This window comes from Ambystoma mexicanum, chromosome 1q (genome assembly GCF_040938575.1).
Source record: "Ambystoma mexicanum isolate Mex_15411 chromosome 1q, UKY_AmexF1_1, whole genome shotgun sequence".
In the NCBI taxonomy this organism is placed as follows: Eukaryota; Metazoa; Chordata; class Amphibia; order Caudata; family Ambystomatidae; genus Ambystoma; species Ambystoma mexicanum.
The window spans coordinates 388,268,348-388,287,900 of record NC_090922.1 but is presented as its reverse complement, the minus strand read 5'-3'; the positions used below and the strand labels follow the sequence as shown (position 1 = coordinate 388,287,900).

Genomic DNA, 19,553 nt, shown 5'->3' with positions numbered 1-19,553 from the left:
TGGATCTCCTCTTAGTCATTGAAGGGTAGATAGCTCAGGACGGCAGCAGGGCTTCACCGGGACAGGGTAGTTGCAGAAGTTGACCTTTCCTACACTTCTCGTTGGTTCCTTGTAGTTCCAGTGGCGACTCTCTGACTTCCAGCCCAAGAGATCTGCTTTTATGTGAAAAACCCCCATTCACACAGCCTGGCTGTCAATCACCCAGCAGGGGGGTTGTCCAGCCAGGACAACCACCTTGACCCATCATGACAAAGTGCGACTTGGGTTTCCTTGGGGTTAGTTAGTGGTAACTTTACCCTTTTCTGGGGGACAGTAGTCACCTCAGAAACGGAGTAGGTGGGAAGTCTGAATGACAACCCTGTGTCACTGCACAGAAGGTGCTGTGTGACAAACACAAAGAAGGGGGCTACCAAAGTGGTGTACTCCAGAGCCCACAATCACAAAAACAGGTTAAACACATAGCAAAATAAAAGTAAGAGTGGGGGAAAAGCTCACACTCTTACCAAGTGGAAAGAAATAACTCCAGAGATCCAGCAAAGCTGCTGAGGGACTCACTAGGTAAAGGAAATTAGCCATAGAATGAGAATTCTCCCTAACAGAAGCTTCCCGCCCCACCGCCAGTTTACCTTTCCTCTCACGAAGGGCCTTTTCCGTCATTGACTCACAGGAGCCACAGTCGCCGGTTCGATGACTTGAATCGAGGCACCAGAGACAAACGCGGTGAGGATCTGTGATCGACATCCTCAATCCGCAGTCGATAACACTTTTTAAACCCAGTCTGGGTGTTGAAGAAGACGACATTTTCAGAAGAAAATTTCGAAGCGCGCTGTTCGAGAGCGAGGCAATCGGAAAAACGGAACTGAAGCCAACAGCCCCGGCTCCAGCTATTTATACCAGCAGTGACGCCGACAAGGTACAGAGCCCGTCGAGGGACAATCAACGCCACCACCTTCAGCACAGCGGCATCTGCCAAATTATTTTTTCCGAAGCAGCAACTCCCTTTCTCCAGCGTTGGTATCTTTCATGGATTCACATGCTTAGAATATTCCCCGTCGTCAGGCTGGGACCCCTCAGTATCTTTATTAAAACATTTTCCATTGGAAAAACCGACACTTCTGTGTCCTATCAACGTCCTTTTGGGACGCATATGCATGGCCCAATAGGACGTACGGCATAAATAGCCCCACCCCCGCGGCTCCCTTCAGATTTTAACCTCCAAAATAGAGGCAATATCATGTTTGCATTCAGTGCAGGCTGGTGGGCGCATGTGAATCCATGAAAGATACCAACGCTGGAGAAATGGAGTTACAGGTAAGAAACTACTCCCTTCGCCAGCATTGGATCTTTCATGGATTCACATGCTTAGAATAGATTACATAGCAGTATCCTTATATTTGGAGGTATGTAATACAAACCAATAAAATAGCAACGCAAACGCAGAAAAAAAACACAAGAAAAGCATTAACCAGCATGGTACATTAAAACAGGTACCCCACTTTGTGGGGGTTTACCTTACTGAAACGGGTGTTGCAGGACTGCCCGTCCCATCTGCACCTCTGATCCATGCTGTTGCTCTAGGCAGTAATGCCGAGTAAATGTATGCAGCACCGACCAGGATGCCGCTTGACAGATGTCCACCAGCGGAATTTCCGACCACAATGCCGCTGAAGACGCGGAAGATCTTGTCGAATGAGCCTTCTGATGCCTCTCCAGAGGCTTCCCTGCTTTAGAATGACAGAAGGCAATAGCAGACGATACCAGCAGCATAGTCCTTGTTTGGAGGCTGGTTGTTCCCTTTACTGAGGGTCCGTAGGCTACAAACAGTTGTCTTGTATGCCTGAAATCTGGAGTACAACTCAGATAAAACTTTAACGCTCTTTTCACGTCCAACGATAGGAGAGCCTTCTCTGCCAAAGATGAAGCCGCAGGGAAGAATGCTGGTAGCACAATAGAAGAGTGCTTATGGAATGTAGTTGGTACCTTCGAAACAAAATGAGGGTTAGTGGCAAACACTACCTTGTGCTTTAAGAAGCTTAAGTATGGTGGATCAATTACCAGCACTTGCAGCTCCGACAGTCTTCTTGCTGAAGTAACAGCCACCAAGAAGGCCATTTTCCAGGACAAAAACTTCAAGGGCGACGATGACATAGGGTCGAATGGAGCCTTCATTAGTCCTGATAATACCAAATTGAGACTCCAACCAGTAGGGAACTTCTTGGCCGCAGGAACAGTCCGAAATGAACCTCTCAGAAAATGTTTGAGTAGTCGTTCACTGAACAACGGAGTAGAGTGCTTCTTCCGAGTAAACCTAGAAATGGCCAGCAGGTGAACTTTTATGGAGGAGAAATACAAACCTCCACTCGCCAGGTGTAGTAAATAAGGCAGAACTTGTTCTGACGAAATGTTTAGAGGGTCCACCCCTGACTGATCCTTACACCACACACAGAATCTTTTCCACTTGCATGCATATGAGACATTCGTGGACGGAGCTCTCGCCGCCTCTAAAATGCGGTGACAATCTCTAGAAATGTTAAACGAACCAAACTCTGAGAAGTCAGGAGACCAAGCCGTCAGGCTGAGGGAGCCCGGGTCGTGATGCCAAATTGCTCCTTTGTCTTGGAATAGAAGGTCCGGCGTCACTTGCAATCTCATCGGTTCTGCCACTGATAGATGAAGCAGGTCCGAAAACCACTGCTGCCTGGCCCAGTGAGGGGCAATCAGAATCACACGGCATGGATATTTCTGAATCCACTGGAGGGTCCGTCGAATGAGCGGAAACGGAGGGAACGCATATGCGAACTTGCCCGTCCACGGGAAGGAGAATGCATCCCCCAGCGAATTGGGCTGCGGCCATCTGCAGGCAAACTGCTTGCACTTTTTGTTCTCCCGGGTTGCAAAGAGATCCAGCAAAGGCCGACCCCATTTTCTGAAGATTTTCAACACTTGCTGATCGTTCAGATGCCAATCATGGAATTGGCTCATCTCTCTGCCGAGAGAGTCTGCCTGTACATTCTTCAGTCCTGACAGGTGAAACGCCACGATAATTATGCTTTGTTCGTGGGCCCAATGCCATAGCTCCTGAGCCTCCGTCGAAAGCACTCTCGAATGAGTGCCCCCTTGTTTCCTGAGGTAGAACATCGTGGTCGTGTTGTCCGTTAACACTCTCACGACCGATCTCCGTATGCGTGGTAAAAACGATCTCAGAGCCCAACAAACGGCTCTTAGTTCCAGTACATTGATGTGAAGGTCCGCGTCTCCTGGGGACCATTGACCTTGAACTTGTAAAGACCCCAGATGAGCTCCCCATCCTGTCTGGGAGGCATCAGTCACAATTGTGGATTGAAACTCTGGCTCTAGCAGAGGCATCCCCTTTGTCAGATTGTCTGAGAGTTGCCACCACCGAAGATCTCCCAGCAGGTCGCTGTTGATGATCACTTTGTCGGACCACAATCCGCAACTTTGAGACCACCGTTCCACTAGAAATTCTTGTATTGGCCTCATGAAGAGACAACGGTTCTTCACTAACTGGATACATGACGCCATGGCTCCTAGAAGCGACATGTAGCCTCTGACTGACACTCTGGCTCCAGCTCTCCACTCCTCCGCTTTCTGCCAGAGTTTCTGGACTCTCTCTACAGAAGGTTTTACCAGTCCCGATTGGGTTTGGAATTCCGCTCCCAGAAACACCAAGCTCCTGGATGGAGAGAGAAAGGATTTCTCGAAGTTGACTGCGAAGCCCAACCGTTGCAGTAGCCGCATGGTAACGTTGAGGCTTGCCTGCGCTGCTGCCGGCGACGAGCCCCTTATAAGCCAGTCATCCAGGTCATGGTAGACGTGATGACCTTCTCGTCGCAGCAATGCCGCCACCGGGGCCAAACATTCTGTAAACCGAATGGGAGCACTTTGAATTGGTAAACCTTAGGAATATTCTGTGCCGCCGATGCATGGCTATGTGGAAATATGCGTCTTGTAAGTCCAACGACGCCAGAAAATCCCCCGGTTGTATCGACCGGATGACCTCCTGAAGTGTAAGCATCTTGAACTTCAGGCGTTATAGAGTTTTGTTGAGAGCTCGAAGGTCGAGAATGGGCCGCCACTTCCCGTTGTTTTTTTTTTTACCACAAAGTAACGTGAGTAGAGCCTCTCTCTGCGGCCGGAACCAATTCTATAGCCCCTTTTTTCAGCATAAGCACCACCTCCTGCTTTAAGATTTGAAGATGGGGTTGCGCCGAATATACTGGAGGAATGGGCGTGATCTTGAACTGCAGAGAGTTGCCTAGTTTCACCGTGTCCAACACCCAACGGACTGATGTTATCCTTTCCCATTCGCAGACGCAATGGGACACTCTGCCTCCCAGGACGCCTTGAAGATTGTCATTGCTGAGATTTTGATTGCTTACTCTTCATAGACGAAGATTGTCCTCCTCTCCTTCTAGAAGTTAGGAAATTCCAGGTTCTCCTTGTCGCCTGGACAGCTCACCTGTATCCCTGGGAGGAGTATGCCGATCTACTGAAATTCCGCTCTCTGGATGTGGCAAATTGTGAATTCCCTGAAGCTCTGCAGAAGGGGCGAAAAGGCCCAAATGTTCACCCACTTTGTAATGCCCCCAGTGATCTTGCCGTATCTGAATCCTCCTTCATGCCCTTGAAGGCTTTGTCTATCTTCTCACCAAATAACTGCTCACCTTCAAAGGGCATGTCCAGCACTTTATAATGGACCTCCGGTCTAAAGTCTGTACATTTTAACCATGCCTGCCGTCTTAGTACCACTCCATTATTTATTTGTTTGAATCCCGACTCCACCAAGTCCACAGCAATGTTGATGCTATGATTTGAAGCCTCCTCACCTTCCCGAACCAGTAGCATAGCTGTTCTTCGGGCAAGTGTTCCAAGATGGGGGCCAGGCGATGCCACATTTCACGGTCGTATCGTGCCATAATAGCTAATGAGTTAGCCGCCTTGACCGTAGTCTCTCCCACTGATAAGACTTTCTTACCAAAAGCATCCTGCCTTCTAGCTTCACTGTCCGGAGATGTGCACTTGTGTTGTGATCTAGCCTTTCTGCTAGCCGCCGCTGACACCACAGATTCAGGAGAGGGCTGTGCTGTCAAACATTTAGGTATAGAGTCTGGAGCCTTAAACTTTTTTTCTAAACTGCCCTTGATTGCAGGCTCCGAAAATGGATGGCACATGATACGCAAGCCTTCCTGCCAAACGTGGTCTAGAATTGGGAACGAGAAGATCGACTTCCTTCTCTTCCCCATATGGTCAAACAAGAAGCATTCCTTCTTTTCTTCCTCTGGGGTCAGACCAAATTCAACACAGGCTTTCGCCATCATCGCCTGAAAGGCTCCGATGTCATCTGGAGGTGACGGATGTGCTGGGCTTCTAGGAGCTTCCAGTTCTCCATCTGATTCCCACGTAGGGTCTCTTGACAGCGATGATGAAATGTCCGAGATGGAGTTCCTGGGACCTTGATCTGACTCAGAGTCCTGTAGCTCACCCTCTTCTGGATGTGAACGGGGAGGTTCTTCACTGACCGGACGGGAGAGCGGCAACTCAGCCATTGACATTGAACGTGGAGAGGGGCCTGCCGCGTCGACGAGGGATGTCACTGGCGGTGCACCCATGGGAGGCAGCCATGCATCCAACTAGCTTAAGAGGGACTGCAGCGTAGATAAAACTTGCAAAGACAACATCGACTGCAATTTAGTAGAGAATGCGTAGGAGGAACATCTTGTATCCCTGACAATCGCCCTGTAAGCCGAGATCTGATGGATAAACCACTGGTTCCCGCTCCTCCTCCATCGACTACACCAATAACGCCGACTCCTGCTGTAATAGAGTATCCGGCAGAACTGAGTCATACACCGTCGGCTGCCAAATGTCTGGAGGGCCCACCGTCGACGATGAAAACCTTGGAGTTTCTTTTTCTCCCTTATCGATAGTCACTGGTGTCGACGACTCCCGTTGACGGCACTGGCAGTTGTGGCACAGGCGTTTCAGGCGATCCCGCATTTTTTGAGTCTCTAGGCCGATCTACTGAAATTCCGGTCTCTGGATGTGGCAAATCGTGAATTCCCTGAAGCGCTGCAGAAGTTTGAAGATTGCGAGAACCCCTTGCAGATATCGCAGGTGTCCGCAGAGTGATGAGGGTAGGGACAATAAAGGCAATCCATGTGTCCGTCCCCCTCAAAATGTCTTCATTCCACACGTGGCACACGGGCGGAACACCGCTTTCCCCGACATTGGTAAATAAAGTACAACCTAACAAAGTGTAGAAAACACAAGGTGATCCCGACTACTTTGGAGACGCTTGAAATCTGAAGGGAGCCGCGGGGGCAGGGCTATTTATGCCGTACGTCCTATTGGGCCATGCATAAGCGTCCCAAAAGGACGTCGATAGGACAGAGAAGGAAAACCAATGGAAAACATTTTAATAAAGATACCAAGGGTTCCCAGCCTGACGACGAGAAATATTCTAAGCATGTGAATCCATGAAAGATCCAATGCAGGAGAAAGTGTAATAACATGTAAATTGTATGACGGGGAAGGCTGGGAGGGGTGATGAAGAATACGTGGGAGGAACATCCAATCGAAAGAACGTTACCGGGGCTAAGTAACTTATTCTTTGAATGGATTGTGTCCTCCCACGTATTCCTCATCTTTGATAGACTCCCAAAGCAGTAATAATTTGTAGGTGGGAGTATCAATGAAATTTAGATCTAATCATTGACGGAATGAAGGACCACTTTTGATAACTGTCCCCCCAGACTGGAAGATGAATCCAGGCAGTAATGTCTCACAAAGGTATGGATGGACGATCAAGTGGCTGAACAAATATCATTGATAGGGACACCTCTTTGAAAAGCAGCAGAGGATGCCACGCCCCTTGTGGAATGTGCCCTTAGGGATTCCGGGAGGTCCTTTCCGCTAATCTTCAACAATCGCCAATAGCTAGGATGATCCATCTGGATATGGTTTGTTTAGTAACCGCAAGGCCCAATCTGGGACCAGTATAGCCAATGAATAATTGGTCAACTTGGTGAAATTTAGCCATTCTGGATATATAAAAACAGAGTCTTTTTTTGGGTCCAGTCTGTGCGATTTTTCCTCCTCCTTTCCTGGATGAGGAGTGTGGGATATTTTGACACACTCAGATGTGCTATGTTACACCACTTTGCTGCTTTGATGCCAGAAACAGCACAAAATGGATGCGCCGACTCCTGTGCGCGCCAAGATCCCTAAATTGTGCTTTGCAATAACCAGAAAATGGCTGCACCGCCCTGCCAACACACATTACAGGTGGGGTGGAACAGAGTACTCACTGCAGGAGTATGCTAGTGTGATCTGCAACATTTTACATTGCAGAGGCTTCCCGGAACAGGACTATGATCTTTTAGAATTATGGTCATGAATTTCGTATACACTGAGACTTTGTCTTCTGAGTTATCTCTTAGAAGATCATGGTTGCACACTAAGTGTCCTATAAAGGGTATCTCTAACAGCAGCTGAGAAGGAATTTATAAGGTGAATTTTACATTAGGAGAGTGCAACTTGGGTCAGCCACAAACTGTAGATGTATGGGGGAGTACAGGCATTCCAAACCTCAAGAGTTAATGATCCCCAAGCCCCCAAACTATCCCTAATGTACGCCCTCCAGTAGTTGAAGTCTGATAAGGTTGAGTGTCGATTACTATTGTCGATATTCGTTACCCTCCAGCTTCAAGAAATGTTCCACAACGTGTTTTTATCCTCTGCCTTCCCTCACAAGACCAATCAATGGTGGAAGAAAGTCTGAGGACGTCAGCACATGGATCATCATAGCTACCGTTACAAGTTGGTTAGTGAAAGAGTGATAGAACTGGCCCTGCCAACACCCTTTTACTTTGTAAGTAAACTTATAGTACTCAGGAACAACCACTACATGGTGGCCTATGCCACGCATGTGACTCTAAACGGATTCACAAGCCTCAAATATCTTTCCGGTATCTTGCGCGTGTTTTATGTTATTGTGCATATAGATATATAACTACGATTAACTAATCTAACCAGCCCATCCTCTCCTAAGATTGAGGCCTAACCGCTCTGCAACTGTATATCTCGAGAAGGTTTTCGTCTAACTTGCTGGACGCCTTGTTTTCCACATAGGCTAGGGCTCTTCGCACTCTTCACCAGAGGCCTGCGGGAAAAACCTCTTTAACCACCCTCTGCATTCAATACATCATGCTGTCTGACATTCTGGCCTTTTGCTAAGCATTTCATGACAGGATTTGAATGTTAGAGTGGAAGCTTTCTAATCATCCAGCAGTAGCTCACCCTTAAATGAGTTACTAAGTTTGTCACCTACTTTTAGCCAAATCATACAAAAATAATTCTAATATTTTACGGATTGTACAGATTAGGTAGTCTTTCACAAACTAAGGAAACCATAGAGCAGGGGTCTGAAACCTTTGGCTTATCAGGTGTTTTGGACTACAACTCCCAACAGCCCTAACCAACATAGCCTTTGGGAAGTATTTATTTATACATTTGTAAAGAGCACAAAACCAACAGGTATTGAGTCGAGGCTTCATGGGGGGAGTCGTCCAAAACACCTGGAGAGTCCAGGGTTGCAGAGACCAGTATTTGAAGAAATAAGTTACTCACCATAGTGACTAACGTACTCTTAGTCCATAGTCCCCTTTCCTCCATGCTGTATGGGCGCCCCTCGCTAGGGACGGGAGACTGAACCTTTTTCACCAGAAAAATCATCTACCCCTTTCTATTTAGAGGAGCGCGGGGCGCAGACCTGGGAGCATGCACTCCCCTGACTCTGCCCACTGGTGCCACTCCTCAGTCCCCTTTGACGCGTTGACAATATTAACATTGCCTAATGACACAGTATTATTAAGGGGGAAGATGGTGGGACGTATCGAGGAAAGGGGACTATGGACTAGAAGTACATTAGTCACCAATTACTCCTACGTCCCGACCCCTTTCCTCCATACTGTATGGGCGAGTACAACTGAAAGCAGCCCAAGGGTGGAGAGGTGCTCTCTTACAAAAACAAGTTCCTTAACACTGCCTGACCAAATGCCGCGTCTAACAGGAGCTGGCATAAAAGCAGTAGTGCTTGCAACATCTGCAGATGTCTCAGTGTGACTTGTTCAGGAACCATGCTGCGAGGGCTAACTTCTGGGGGGCGGGGTGGATGACCGTCCCTCCCTGCTGAGAGAGTAGGTGTGCTGAGCACAGCGGAAGGTGCACCGGAGCCTGATCCGACAGGCTGAGTAGTTCCGAGAACCAGGGTCTCGCTTGCCACCACAGAGCTATCAGGCTGATACGGAGATGCCGGGCCTCCCGGATCTTGCAGATTACCCTGTGGACCAGGGGGCAGTCAGAGGGAAGGCATACATGTTCATGTTGTTCCACTGGATCAGCATAGCGTCGCCCAGGGAGCCTCTGTGCTGTCCCTGCCAGGACACGAATTGGGGGCACCTGCTGTTGTACCCTTTTGCACCATGTGGTGAAGAGCTCCACCTGAGGATGATCCCACCTGTCAAAGATCCCCTGAAGGACATGTTCGTTCAATTGCCCTTCGTAGTTGTCCACACCCAGCCTTCTAAGCCTGCCTGTCTCCAGGTTGGATTCCTCTGGGAGGTGCATTGCTGCCAAGTGCATTACCAGAGCCCACTCCCAAATGTTGACTGCTAAGGTAGAGAAGGGAGGGGACCTGGAGCCACCCTGCTTGGTGATGTAATACATGCTGGTGGAGCTGTCAGTCTGAATAATGATCGCCTTGCCGTTGATCATTGGGAGGAAGACTGAGGACGAGCCAGATAGCCATCGGCGCAAGCCAGTTGATGAGCTGCCTGCTCCTGACGGGACCAAACCCTGTGGGTGCTTTGGCTGCCCAAGGTAGCTCCCCAGCCCTATAGGGAAGAGCCTGTGGTGATGGTAATCCGAGGCGCTGGTTGACGGAAGGATCTGCCTATCCGCAGGTTGCTGTCCCTGCTCCACCAGAGTTAGGTCCTGGTTGAGATGATGTAGGATGCTGACCATCTCCGCCTGGGAATCCTTCTCCTGGCTCCAGGAGGCTGCGAAGTGCAAATGCAATTGCCTCATCCTGAGCCTCCTATGCGGCACTGCACTAGACATGCCGCCATGAGGCCCAGGAGGTGTTGGTACCACCACGCCAAGGTCACTGCTCTGCTGAGAAAATGCTCCATGGCCCTCTTGATGGCTGTGATCTTGTCCTCTGAGAGGAAAATCCTCTCGGAGCTTGTATTCCAGATGAGGCCCAGGAAGGTTAGACTCGGCGTGGACTCCAACTGTCATTTCTTGAGATTGACGGATTATCGCAGCTCGTGTAGTGTATTCATGAGGGCAGAGGCTGTGTTTAGGACTGCCTCCTGAGACCTTGCCCTGACAAGCCAGTCGTCTAGGTATGGGTAGTTGTGGTGACCCTGAGCAGGGCTGCCACTGCATCGATTAGTCTTGCAAAGACCCTGGGGATCGAATTGGGGCCAAAGGGTAGAACCTTGTATTGGAAATGAAAACCCATGATCCTGAACCTCAGAAAGGACCGATGGGTCTGCCAGATCGGGAAGTGTAAGTAGCCATCCTTCAAATCCAGGGAGCACATCCAGTTTCCCACATACAATGTATCTGCTATAAGTGGTGGGGTAACCATCTTGTACTTTTGGAGAGGAAGTGAAGGGTTCAAGGTGGAAAGGTCCAACACAACTCTCAGGTCAGCCTGCTTCTTCTTGTATATGCAGAAAATCAGTGAATAGAAGCCCAGACCCTGCCGGGAGACAGGGATTTCCTCCACTGTCTGACTCTCTACGAGCGATCGAATTTCCACCAACACAGTTGCTGTTCCAATCTGTGGAGGCGCTGGAGAGCAGAGAGGAGAAGCAGGGACAGGGAGCCGGAAGCCCGTGGACACTACTGAGAGGATCCATGGGTCTGTGAACCTTGTTGGCCAGCATTGAGAGTGAAGGTCAAGCCTGCCACCCACCAGAGACTCGTGGATCCGAATGCCTGCACCAAGCCTTTTTGCCCTCTGAGACTGGGGCTGACGAGGGGGACTGGAAAAAGCCCCTGTGAGCTGCCTTGTTGTGCTTGCGCCTGTGCTGGCTAGGTGATATGTCTGGTTGCCTGGACTGTCTCTCCTGGAAACCCCTGAAGCATCCAAAGGACCGACTCTTGTCTGAGCGCTGGTGCGCCTGGCTATATGCCTTGGGGGTGAACTTAGTGAGGATAGAGAAGGACTTGGCTGCCTGCGAACTGTTCTTATCGAGTTCCTCGTCCGTAGTAGAATGGAAAAGATCGCCCCCTCGAAAGGAAGGTCCAGAATACGCTCCTGGACTTCTGGGTTGAGCTTCGTCCTTCTCATGTCACTAGCAATACATATGGCACGCCCTGAGATGTCCATGTGAGCCCCCGTGTACTCCATTATATCATGCGCTACAATTTTGGCTTCAGCCAGCCCAGCTTTGAAGCGCGCCTGGCTCTGCACAGTGAGTTCAGGAAGGAAATCGCTGTTCTTTCACCATAGCTTTCGGTTGACAGCAGCCAGCATGGCATCACCATTCGACTGGTGGAGATGGAGAAGGGTTGGAATAGATTTTCTTTCCATATGCTTCTGGGATCTTCTCCTTACCCAGGAGGAGTGTGGAGACTGATGTAGTAGAGGAGGATTGTGGCTTGGATTAGAATGAAGTTGTGGCGATCACCGAGAAGTGTGGTTGGGGGTGTTCCGACAGCAAGAGAGGGTCCCTCTACATTTGCCTAAACTTGGCGTTGAGGCGCCTATTGGTAGGCTGTGTAGAATGTGGTTTGAGCCATCCTTTTTTAGCAAGCGCCACCACGCCCTTCTGCATTGGGATTCCCGTTCTAGCCATGGGGCGTAGAGTGAGAACCTCTGTCAATATCTCCGCCTCTGATTGTTGCACCTCTGGCTGTGGGAGACCCAAATACTCAGCATGGCCTGCAAGCCGTTGTTGAAAGGCCTTGGCCGACGATGGCGTGTCAGGGTCCTCCTCTTCATCCGTGTCCACCAAAGTGTGCTGTTGATCCGGAGCAGCTGGTGGAGTGCTGGGAGCAGGGAGCTGTGGCGTACTGATAGGAACCAGAGGCTGCTGAGGCAGCGGATACAGGGCTGCTGTGACCGGTAGAGGCATGGGAGCCTGTGTCGTGGGCACTGGTGCAGACAGCTGGGGCTCCATTGGTCCCAGAGGAGCTAGACCCAAGGGAGCATGTCCTTGATAACATCCTTAAATATGATGCCCATTTGTAGAGACCTCATGAGAGTCAGGAATTTCTCAAAAAACCTGTCTTCATAGGCCGGAGGATCGCTTCGCGGAGCGGACATGGGCGAAGGGCCCCGAGGTTGCCGAGACCTGGGCACACCCTGTCTTGCTGCATGTGACGAGGTGCATCTGCGCTGTAACGCTGATAGATATGCCGTGGGCCACGTGCCAGGCGATGACCAGTCCCACTTGGAACCCCGTTCCCCTACCTGGTCCCCAAAGGGGAATGGTGTTGGGCGAGCCGCCATTTTGTCTGCCCGGCAGCCATTTTGTCCGGCTGCAAGCCACGTGCCTGTGTCGTGGCGATTGCTGCGCTGGGCCCATCTTCCTCCAGGACGCTGAGCAGTGAGGTGAAGGCCTACCCTGCACCTAAGGACGGGGCCTTGTAGGCAGAGTGCCCTCAGCTGTGGCGCCGGTAGTGCTGCGTACAGGCGCCCCCTCCGAAATCTGTCCAGTATTAGGGCGTTGCGCCTCAGGTTGAGACCCGGCAATAGAACCTGGCAGTCCCTCAGAGTAGTCACTGGTAGGGTCTTGCAACTCCTTGGCCTGGTGGCCGGTAGCTGAAGCAGCTTCGGTACGTGTGCTGGTAAAAGAACCCGATAGGTCCCACATGCTCATGCTCTTCCTGCAGAAGGAGTCACCTTTGTGGGATGCAGATGGGAACAGTTACCCTACCTTGGGCCTGGTCTTGTGCTTAACAAACTACTTTAGGTCCTCTAGAGGCGACTTTCCGAAGAGCACCCTCCACCTGGCTAATCTGTTCTTCAGAGCGTGCGGTGTCAGCGTGTCACACGCGGTACAGCCCTCCAAGCCGTGGTCGGGGCCAAGGCAGCAGATGCAGAGAGTGTGGGGGTTGGAAGTAGAGAAGAGACCCTCATAGGCAGGACACCTTCTGAAGACCGCTGACGTTGACTTGCCCAGGGAAAGAGCGTGGCGCCAGAGGACAGAGCGGTACCTGATTGAAGATAAGAAAAAGAAGACAAAAGTACTTCTCCAGGGAAGAGCGTGTGGAATTACTATGCCGGAGGCCTAACCCAGGAGCACTGGTGAAAGCGTTCTGTTCCAGTCGACGTGGAAAAGAGGACCGAGGAATGGCGTTGGTGGGTAGAGTCAGTGGAGGGCCCCGCGCGCATCCAAATTTAAAGGGGAAGGTGATTTTTCTGTGGAAAAAGTTTCCGTCTCCCGTCCCCAGCAGGGGACGCCCATGCAGTATGGATGAAAGGGAATTGTACATAAATGTCGACCTGAGAATTGCGACGGCCGAAAATACCGACTTTTCTTTTTAAACCCCCCTTACACCACATATATATGTGGGGGTATGGGATATTATAGTAATATGGGGGAATGCGGGGGGTCTACCCCGCATATCTATGTGGTGCAAAGAGGGTTTAATTAAAAAAAAAAAAGTCTGCATTTTCGGCCTTCGCAATTATGTGTGGTCTCAGTGATCACACAGATCCGATGAAAGGGGACGGGATGTAGGAGTATAAGTCACTCACCACTGGTAACATCAGTGGCTATATATACTATATTGTCAGGCAAAACCAATCTGTAAGTGCCAAGTCTAGTATCACGTTAACGTGGTGTGTGTTGTGGAAAAATTTGAACATGCACCTATGTTACTGGTGCCATTACTTCTGGTGACGTTGGAGATGCCTCCTCGGCCCACCTGGTTTTACTTGCACGGTTTTCTATTTCCACTAAATATTTTCGATCCATAGAATACAATCAGATCTCTGGGAATATTTCAGTAGTAATCTAATTTCATTTTAGCATTTATTACATGCTGCACCAAATGTAATTAAATTTAGGGGTCAAAGTTTAGCGGCAGATTGCAAGAGGCGATGTAGGCCACATAACTGTTTAGCAAAAGCAAGGTTTGAGGACCACGTAAAAAGCAGAACCTTTTGTCCTGTTGCCAGTTTCTGCAGGAAGGGTGTGCCACAGGCAAGGGCTTGGACCACACATCTCCCATGACCTCATGTTTTAAAGATGGCTAGAGGGACTACCAGGATATGTTTCAGAGGAACCCAAGTTGCTGGTGAGAGTGGACGTCAATTCTCTCAGCAAAGAAGGAGGAAATGCATGCATTTAAAAACTAGACAAAAGAGCTTAAAACTCTGACAGGCTTTCACAGGCATCTAGTGAAGCGAGGGGTATTTTCCACTTGCCAGGGATAAGGTGAACTACTAATTTCTTAACCTCCTTGGGCTTGACCAGCAGACTGGAGGGAAGCCCGAAAGTTAACGGCTTTGTGGTAGTCCAATCCAGAATTGATCAATGATTCTACCATCACATTATGAGAATCAAAGCGAATATATGGGAGAATCCGTTGAAGATGCTGAAGGCAGAAAAAGCCTGCTAGAATTACGGCCTCAACTTGAAATCCTATGCCGAGATCTGATTCCACCATGACTCCCAGGCTTTTAACCAGACTAGAAAGGACTTAATTGAACAAAAAAAATCTTGGAGGAAGTGAGAGTTTTTCTCTGGTATTTAGTAAGTGACTCGAGATAAGCAATGCCTTGGTCTAAGCAGCATTTAGGTTAAGATCACTAAATCCTGGCCCACTTTCCACCTTTGTAAGGGAACTCTGAAACCCAAGAAACTAGAGGAGAATATAGCATTTTCGCAACAGCCACATAAAGAGCTAAGCATACAAAAATGTTAAGCATGTGAATCAAAACGTCCCACAAAATCTCAATAAAAGGCTCCACACCTATTTATTAACTGCAGTATATTTTCTAGAAGGAAAGAACAATTCTTAATTTATAGTGACAAAATGTTACAACTTTTAAAGAATGTTGTATTGTTAGGGTGCACTTTAGGTTTAAAAAGTGCTGCTCACACAGCGTGTCAACCTTGTTTTCTCACAGTAAGGCTCCTAACACCCAAAGTGATTTACTATTAGTATATAAATTTAAACTACATGGAATATTACCTGCCATAAAGTATCTTTTTCCATGACACTAAAAATAATAGCTACAAAGCCAAAGGCTAAACATAATTTACCTTTAATGAGATATGGGTGATTACAGCACTTTCTGAGTTCCATCATTGTGTTTACTAGGTTGGGTACGTTTGCCTGTCCAGCTCCTTTGGAAAGGAATGCAAAGTTCTTCTCCAGGATTGCACGATAATATTTCTTCTGAATGTTGGTCAGCTCCACCTCAATAATAGTCTCTTCTTTTGGGGCCAACTTTTTTTCTACATCTTCCTTCAGGCGCCTCAACATCATTGGTTTCAAGATGGCCTGCAGCTTTTGCACCTACATGGACAAAAGGTCTGTTTTTTAAATTCAATTTGTATCACTTCACTGAGGGCCCGCAGTTAACAGGAAGACATTTGAGGTTTTACAAAGAGACAACTTAGAATATTATCCCAAAACATCACTGGAACACCTGACAATAGTACTAAAACAAGTTACATGTGTAGTCTCCAACAGCAAACCTACCCAGGATAAAATATGCTGAAACAGCCTGCACAAACAAGAGGAGATTTACTTTCAACCAGAAAGAAGCATGGTGTTCATTTTAAACATCCCAATTAGTCTAAATACTTTAGTTATTAATATGATAAATGCATGTTTGGTTTTAGCGAAAAGGTTCTGGTAAAACACAATATGCTGAACAGTACACTATCATGTTGCTGTTTGCAATGCAGGGTATGAAAAAGACTACACTTCATAAGTAACTGAGTCTATGGTCCCTAAAGAGAAGTAGTTCGAAACATATTTAGGAATCTTGTCCAACCTAAGTTCATTGTTAAAAGCAGAAAGTGATACCATTAGATTTTACATACGACTTGGTTATTTCAGTCAGATCATTCAGTGCATACTTAATTTGTATTTGATTGAGGCTAATAGGTATCTGACCCAGAAACACTTACCATAGCAATAATCCATCAACGGGAAAATGGCTGAGTCAGTTACCATGCATTAGCAAGGGGGGTTGTAGGGGTAGTGAACCACTGATGGTGGATGATCAGGAATCAATGTTGCATATAATAGAGACACAACAAACATTAGTGATAGTGGTCCTGGAGACGGGTTACATACAGGTTGCACAGCACAAGGTGGTTAGATTCAGGATGGGTATGGAGGAGGAATAACATGAGAGCAGGTAAATGGTAGCCCTCCTTGACTAAGGAGGTGGACTTTTAGTAAATATTTGAAGGAGGCAATAGGTGTTTTTCACAGAGGATGGAACGGAACTCCAGTGGTGTGGGGGAGAAGGGGGTGGGAGCAGAAGCAAGAGGAGGCAGAGAGTGGCCGGGGCCCAGTGAGATAAGGAGGGAGAAAAGTAGCGAGAGACAGATTTACATGGTAAAGAGGCGAGTGCCTATATAGCAATTTTGAAACAACCATGGGAATTTAAAGAGTAACAATTTTTTATGGAAAGCCAACAGAGGAGAGGTGGTGATTGGTAGAGGAAGAAAAGCAAAGAAGATTGCAGAGTGCGCGCTTGGCAAAGATAAGTATTTTACTAAGTGGGAGAAGGAGCGAGGGCAAGGAGATGGCAGCACAGTAGTCAAGGTGACGAGAGTTAAACCCATATAAGGGTTTTGGTGGAATGGTGAGCAGGGGTGATTTTATGGATATTAAGCAGGTTAATTGTAATTGTAGCCGCTGTCTAGGTGTTGCAGTTAAGGGAAGTGTCAAAAAGTGAGTGGATAGTTGGGGCAGGAAGTTAGAATACTTTAGTCTTGGAAGAGTTAAACATGTGACACTGAAATGCCATCTAACAGGGAAAAGCCAAAACACAAGAAGAAGTATATGGTATGCTTGTCAGTAAAGAGGTTGTATGAGAATCCGAAGAAGGAGAACGGCTGACCAAGTAACAAGGTGTCTCGGGTGAATAGTAGGGGGCCAAGAGTCTCGAGATATGCCAGCAGGTAGAGGCGTACTATCAAAGGTGGCCATGATTCAGGAGATGGAGAAATATCAATGACAGAGTTCGGATGAAATCCATGCAAGAGCATATTCCTGTATTCTGGTTTCACTGAGGGCCAATAGAAAAGAGTAGTGGTCCACTGTGTCAAAGAACACAGATATTTTGAGTAGAATTAGGAAAGAGGAAGGTTTGGAGTGGTAAGCAGCAAGTAAGAAAGTTTCCTACATGGTTTTGGGCAGATTTGGTATATTGACAGCTCAGAAATCAAGACTAGAGAGGGTGAGAGGTCATTAGAGTCAATGCAGGGAGAAATACTGTTAAATACAAGAAGTTCAAACATTTTAAAAAAGCATGGGAGGAGAGAAATGGGCTATATTGATCTGCGTTGTTGGGATCAGCAGAAGGCTGGTTTAGGATTGGAAAGATGAACAGGTGGAGAAGGAGGCTGTGGTGTGAAGGGCAAAGCCTACCCTTTATTTCAAAGGGCTCAGCTTGTGGCATGTGATAGGTCAGATCAGGAATCCAAAACCGAGACTTAGTTTAAAGGTGTTATTGCTGTCAATTCCAAAATAATCTTAGCCCAAGTCTACCACCTTGGTCCCTGTTCTATAAAAGAAAGTCAAAAGTGGCGTTTGTCAGGATGTCTGTAAAATGATAAAAGTCCTCTGCCCGGAAGTATGCTCTAACCTGATTTCTTTCCCTAACTCAAAAGAAAACCCCAAAACAACAAAAACAACGAAGACAGACTGGCATGGATGGCCGCTGGCTTCTAGCCCCAACCAAGTCCTTTTCAGGGCTATTCAGGTGTCTCAGTCCAGATTTCTCTCTATCTCCTCACACTCTGGGATTCTTTCGATTCTTCACCCTCTTCACTCTGGGGTTTTCTCAGTCTCTCCCCAATAGGGGGCTCTGCTTCTTCTTACTCCCAATTCTGGGGTCCTCTAAGGCTCTCCCAACTCTGGGGTTCTTCTACATACTCTCTACTCTGCGGTGGTCTCACGCTATCCCCACTGTGGGGCGCTGCTTACTTGCACTCCCCACTCTGAGGTTCTTCTTGCCACTACCCCCCCCCCCCCATGGGTGTTCTGAGGCTCACCCCACTCTGGGGTGTTCTCAGTCTCTGTGCCTTCCAGGGTTCTTTCCCTTCTCACTCCCCTGCTCTGTGGTATGCTTTTCCTTTCTCTCTTTCACCCGCCTCCCTTTCCACTGGAGCCTCTGTGCACCAGATATCCTCGAGCAGAGCACCATGGAAGGGGAGTCGGGTTGGCTCTTCTCTCATCAGGGAGCCGCTTAAGTGACTTTTCATCCAGGCTCAACTTCGGGCTTCGACGGTCTTGCCCTCATCCTCGCAGCTTCTCTAGGATGCTCCGGCCGGCCGTTAGCTGCGCCTTTCTGCACCCGCCTTGTGCGGGCTTCGGGCCTACCTGCCTTCCTCACCAGACACACTTTCTTTTCCTTGTTTGGCACAGGTAAACTCTACAGGGTCTGCTGAGGCTCCTGTCAGGTGTCAGAAATGTGAGGCGGACAACATTGTGAAGGTTTTTCAACAGATGTCATTTTATTAACTGAAAAGATTGGGTCAACGCCTCAGTATCCCTACTCTGACGAAGATTTCCCTGCCTAACATAAACTAAGGAAAACACACTGACAAAAGATTTCTGTCCCTCACACTGGTAAATACACCAACTCAACAAGGAAATATATATGGCAGTTAAAAAAATAATAATTATATATATATATACAGTTACATTAACAATATAACTGCCTCTCCTTACAATCTGGGTGAATTGTCCTTCCCCAGTCTCGGTCCAAATGAAAAAGAAATCCTGTCTTGTGTTGGGGGAGAGGTGGCATCGCCCAATCCCCCTTTTTGCATTCCTTCAGCAGATAGACCATGTCTAAGCAAAGGGGGGAAGACACCTCCACCCCCTCCGTACATATTTGCAAAGTATAACACTAACCAGCATGCCAATAACCTAATATATGCGTGTGTTTAGAGACTCCATTTTGTGTCCTGCCAAATTCCATCTTTTACTAGGCCCAAATTCATCCCACTGAGATGTCAGTGCTCCCATACCCAGCACCATGCACAGACAGCCCACAACGCCTCCACTCCCCGACGGCTCCGCGTGAGCGTGTTCTCACAGAAGTCCAGCCATTTATTGTTGCAATTAGTTAGCATTGAACACTGACAGAATGTGCTCATTGAAGAGTGTGAGACAGGGGCAAGCTCCAAACCCTGTGCTCATCCCTCTCTGCTGACCTACTTGTGCCCTCTCTACCCCCTCCCTGCCAGGCCATGGTCCACTGGGCCCCTGCCCTCCACTCTCTTTGAAGGTAACTGCCTGCAGGACCCCTCCCA

The 19,553-nt window shown here is 48.3% G+C and overlaps 1 protein-coding gene across 8 annotated transcripts in view; it reads right to left on the bottom strand.

The window, feature by feature from the left end:
• CHD9 (chromodomain helicase DNA binding protein 9) overlaps nt 1–19,553 on the bottom strand; it is a 3,201,601-nt gene that overhangs the window by 1,698,679 nt on the left and 1,483,369 nt on the right. For all 8 annotated transcript variants that reach the window (XM_069639531.1, XM_069639523.1, XM_069639522.1 and 5 more), the window contains one exon: nt 15,312–15,567. In XM_069639531.1, the coding sequence (XP_069495632.1) occupies nt 15,312–15,567 (256 nt within the window). The remainder of the gene's footprint in view (nt 1–15,311; nt 15,568–19,553) is intronic.